The sequence below is a fragment of the Curcuma longa genome, unplaced genomic scaffold (genome assembly GCF_044706935.1).
Source record: "Curcuma longa cultivar G26 ecotype Majalengka, Jawa Barat unplaced genomic scaffold, ITB_CL_G26_1.1 contig_17861, whole genome shotgun sequence".
Classification (NCBI taxonomy): Eukaryota; Viridiplantae; Streptophyta; class Magnoliopsida; order Zingiberales; family Zingiberaceae; genus Curcuma; species Curcuma longa.
The window spans coordinates 4,025-9,154 of NW_027430681.1; the positions used below are offsets into that span (position 1 = coordinate 4,025).

A 5,130-nucleotide genomic window follows, 5' to 3' on the forward strand; every position below is an offset into this window, starting at 1 on the left:
ATTTATCGATTATTATTTTATAGAAATGATTGATAAATTGATAAAAATGATTCAATATATATATAGGTATATATTTAATTTAGTAGTCAAATATATTTTAATTGATAACTAAATTAAAATACTGATAAATATATATTGATTGATAAATTGTTTTAAAAAAATACGGGTCAAAAATATATTAGATTGGTATTTTAAAAAAAATTATCAATTATTTATTTTAAAAAATTATCAATCAAATAATTGCTATTTTTAAAAATATTTATCGGTCATTTGTTTGACCGGCCATGGATTACCGGTCAAGTTTTGATGATTTTTTTTTGTTAGTAATTAGTATTATCAGCCAAAATAAATTGATAAAAATGATTTAGTATATATATATATATATATATAATTTAATAGTCAAATATATTTTGATTGATAATTGAATTAAAAATACTGATTAAATATATATTATTTGATAAATTTTTTAAAAAAATATTGGTCAAAAATGTATTTGATTGGTATTTTTTTAAAATTTATCAATTATTTATTTTAAAAAATTATCGATCAAATATTTGATTGTTATTTTTAAAAATATTTATCTGTCATTTATTTGTCCGGTAATTTTTGAAATAATTATCGATCAAAATAATGATCGCGGAATATATAATGATCGGGGAATATATTAATTTGCCGTCCATGGATTACCGGTCAAGTTTTGATGATTTTTTTTTTGTTAGTAATAAGTTTATTATCAGCCACAATAATAGGATTATCAACCATTATACGTAGCCGGTAAACCCTTCTTTTCTAGCATTTACTGAGATTTAACAAGCAGCAGTAGGCGTGGTATGATGTTACATTGGGACCATTTCTTGTAGCCATGCATAGGAAATAGAAGGCAAGAGTAACATGTACTCATGTGCACTGCAAGCAAATCTGTGTTCTTTTGGGTCCATACTATTTCTTTCCATTTCGTGATCAAGAAACCCGGCCCTATGGTATGGATATGAATGTATTCACCTACTTGATCTAGGACCAAATTTATCGAAGTTACATTTGTATACGAGAATGCATGCCTGTGACCTTAAGAATTTTGAATAAAATTCTTTCATGCTCAGAGTAGAAGTAATTGATAATATGTGTTCCCACCTTATTTAAAGTATGACTTCGAAGGATTAGGATTTAGGATTTAGAATATAGGAATATTTGAGACGACTTTAAAAAAGGCACTATCGATTGATTTTACTTAATTGTGACCATTGAATGACAAGTATGTTGCATTGCCCTTCTATGCGACCCTACATAGCGTGAAGGGCATCCAAAGCAAGAGGTGTGACAGATTTGATAACACGAAGCAAGGACATCGCATGTGTTCCTGCCCATCCACAATGCTTCCATAATATTGGACCATTAATTAGTAGGATATTAAATTAAGCCCGGCCGATCGAGTTAAAGAAGAGTGCTTCCGGCTCAAACTGATTTTGATTCGGTTCGGTCGAGAAACTAAAGGTTCGAGCCATTTGTTCACCCAATGGCCCTGTTTTAATGATAGATAGGAATTAATAAAACGAGGATAAAACTTATGTATTGACCCTTACTCAAAGTTTAGAGAACATAATGGACCACAAATTCTACATTAGTTGTGGATATGTGATATTTAAAATATATAAGAGTCATATTGAATATAATTCATTCTTTCCTTGGAGATGAGATTATAAATATAAAAGCTAAAAATGAAAATAGTAAGGACTAATATATATATATATAAACTATCTCTTTCCAAACTTTTGACTTTTTAAAATACCAAAATTGATATCAACATAGTCCACGGCTTCAAGATTCTTATTTCATCGTGTTATGTCCCTGGGGCAATGGTGCCACGGTAGGACATTCAGGTTGTCACACAGTCACTTGCGATTCAAACTTTCTACTCTTCCGATGATCCCTGCAACAGCCATCAACTTGGACTGACGGCAGTGAACTCATGATTGCGCGCGGCGAGGAGGCCGACGGCGGCCTCTCCACAAAGAGGCCGCGCCGCCGTGGGGAGAATTTCCTTTTCCTCTTGTTTAATTACTTTTATTTTCCTTTCTCTTCCTTCTTAGCCTTTCCCTGGGATAAACAGAGCATCAAAGAAGGTACTTCTGGCCGTGACCTCAGGATAGGCGGTGGGCCACCGGCTGTCGGTGGCGAGCTCAGCACACTAGTTCCGGCCGAGCGGCCGGTCCCGCCTGTCCTCTTGCACGGTCTCCACCACGTGCCCTTGTCTTCTCCCCTCCCGCCATAAATAACCCCCACCCTTTCTCAAATCAATTAAACCTCGACATTAATTAAGAGATTGATCCATGGGCGGAGGAGCAGAGAGGAAGGGGCGGCGGGCGGCCGCGTCCCGGCGGTGCGGATCGTCGTCTTCGGAGGAGGAGGAGGAGGAGAGGGCCGGGGGCGCGCCGGAGGACGTGCCGAGGGGGCACTTCGTGGTGTACGTGGGGGCCAACCGGAGGCGCTTCGTCCTCCCGATCGCGTTCCTGGACCGTCCGGACTTCCGGCGGCTGCTCCGGCAGGCGGAGGAGGAGTTCGGATTCAAGCACCGGATGGGGCTCACCATCCCCTGCGACGAGCTCGCCTTCCGCTCCCTCCTCCTCCTCGCCTGACGCGCGCTGCGCCACCGAACTGCACGTCCACGTTTGAAAAATTGTAATTAATGCAGCAGGAGATAATAATAATAATAATAATAATTACTCTCTGTATAAAATATAAATATATGAATAATAAATATTTTAAATTTATGGAGAAATTCTTGCTAGTTAATTAAGGGGGCGCTTGGTATAAATTTGGTAATGAGAATGGTAATGGATTTCATTGAGGAGTTAATGGCAATGGGAATGATTACCGAATTTTTGTTGCTTGGTATAGATAGTGGAATGAGTATTATTCCCATTAATGATGTTTGGTTTGATTTAAATTACGGAATGAGAATCAGTTAAAATTCCCATTTTACCCTTATATGTAAAAGACAAAAATAATCATACAGAATCATAGCCAAAACCATTTTATTTAAAAAAAAATATAATATGATGAATATTTTTATTTCATCCCAACATACAAAAGAACTTGTGGTATTTTTGAGGATTGTGAGCTAACAGAAATCCCTCAACTCGGTCACACGGCAAGCAAACAAATTTGCCTCTGTTTTGTTTTCATGTGGTCAACAATACAAATACAAACAAAACATGATTGCGCCGATCACTCACGCAACCAAAGAAGGTGGTGGCAGAGGTAACCAACGCTGGTTGCATCGGCGGCTCCATCAGCTTCTCTTCTCCGCACCGTGGCAGAGAAATCCGGCGGCACCCTCTGAAAACAGAGGTGACGTCGCTGAACAGCAAGCAAGAGAGGCGCTCCATAACGAAGAAGAAGGGAGATGAAGAAGCTAGTGTTCCACCCACAAGAAGAGGGTGAACTCCAGCGGCACCGCGTTCCCTAACGCCTCTTTGAATTGCTGTGCTCACAAAGAAGAAGGATGCCCCTGTTCGGCGCCATGGAGTAGCAAGGAAGAAGACGAAGGGCTGGGGTTTTCGGTGCCTCCTTGTGCTCGTGAAGAAGACGCAATTGCAAGGGTTCTTCACCTTAAACAAGCCACCGGCAGCCTCTCCCTTTTGCTCCAACGCCGCCTGGTTGAGAGGAAGGAGAAAACCTTCCTCTAGTTTTCTGCCGTGCGCAAAGAGGAGCTAAGGTGCAGGAGGAAGACGACCCCACTCGAAGGAGACGGCTAGGGCTTCCACCTGGTTGCCCCTTGCACTCACGAAGATGAAGGAAGAAGAAGGTTTCACTCATGAGGACCGCGGCAGCAGAGAGGCGCGCGCAGCAGGGACGGCGATCGCGACGGAGCGCAGCAGCAGAGAGGCGATCCGAGGCGCAGCAGGGAGGGTGATCGCGGCAGCAGAGAGGCGTGCGCAGCAGGGACGGCGATTGCGGCGGAGCGCGCAGCAGAGAGGCGATCCGAGGCGTAGCAGATAGGGCGATCGCAGCAGAGAGGCGCGCAGTAGAGAGGCGATCGCGAGGAAGGGGGAAGAATCGCGGCGGATGGGGAAGAAGAAAGATCGCGGGGTTAGTCGCGGGGTTACTGTCGTCCACGAGAAAAAATACCGCCGCGCGTGGGAATGGGTTTTGGCGATAACCGGGGGAGGGGTAGGGTATGAAAATAGGGATATCATATCCTTATTTTGATATCCATTCCCGTCTACCAAGCATTAAGAATGGGAATGAAATAAATTTCATTCCCATTCCCCCTCTCCTAAACCCGCCTACCAAGCGGCCCCTAATTAGATGCCAAATAAATAATCATAATGAATGAATTAATGTTGATGGAAAGGGTAGGTGTTGTGTCCTGGTCGTGCGTGCATGGCTCATGACGTGCCTTCGATACGATCCTTTCAGGCCAAGTCATAATTTGGGGCATTACGAAGAGGATGAGCAATAACAATTAATAATATTCGAGTACGTGCGTACGTTTGGTGAGACGTTCACGTACAATTGCACTTTATATACTCGCACATCATCCGTCATTTGTCATTGTCTGTGGGGTGAGTGATGATTGTTGGCAAGCACTCAGATTCACTCGGTAGTTCGGTAGATGACTACACGATTGGCTCGAGCACTCGGTAATTTATAATTCAGACTATTTCTTGTTATATCTTGTAAATATCTCTAACAAAATTGAATTGTGAAATATACGGTAGTCATTTAGTTCTATTAAAGTAGTACACCGTTCTATTTTCCTCCAAACACAGCTTTGTGTTTAATTCTATATATCATCTACAGAATTCTTTCGCTTTTTCCTTTGATTTACACTATTATTCTCTTTCAAATATTTTTATTTTTGTTTATTTCTCATTTTTCATGTATATATTTTCAGTCCTCGATCGTACCCATTTATATCGTATAATTTTGAAGAACTCATAGTTTTGGATAAGATTTCATAAGAACCAATGAATGCATATGAATTTTATTTGTGAATTTAGCAAATTAAAATTTTTATATGAATTTAAAATGTCTAAAATTTAGAAGAAGAAGAAGAAGGTATATATATAATAATTCTCTCTGTATAAGACTGTTTATTTGTAAATTTAGATCAATGAGTTTTTGTTT

General features: G+C 40.3%; 1 protein-coding gene across 1 annotated transcript; it reads left to right on the forward strand.

Moving 5' to 3' along the window:
• The first annotated feature begins 2,327 nt into the window (after window positions 1-2,327).
• On the forward strand, window positions 2,328-2,683 carry LOC141816728 (protein SMALL AUXIN UP-REGULATED RNA 54-like). Its single transcript, XM_074704474.1, has one exon. The coding sequence runs from the start codon at window positions 2,328-2,330 to the stop codon at window positions 2,631-2,633; it is 306 nt and encodes a 101-aa protein (XP_074560575.1). The 3' UTR covers window positions 2,634-2,683.
• The last annotated feature ends 2,447 nt before the right edge of the window (window positions 2,684-5,130 follow it).

Coding starts and splice junctions, on each gene's coding strand:
- LOC141816728 (XM_074704474.1), top strand. CDS start 2,328: ATGGGCGGAGGAGCAGAGAGGAAGGGGCGGCGGGCGGCCGCGTCCCGG.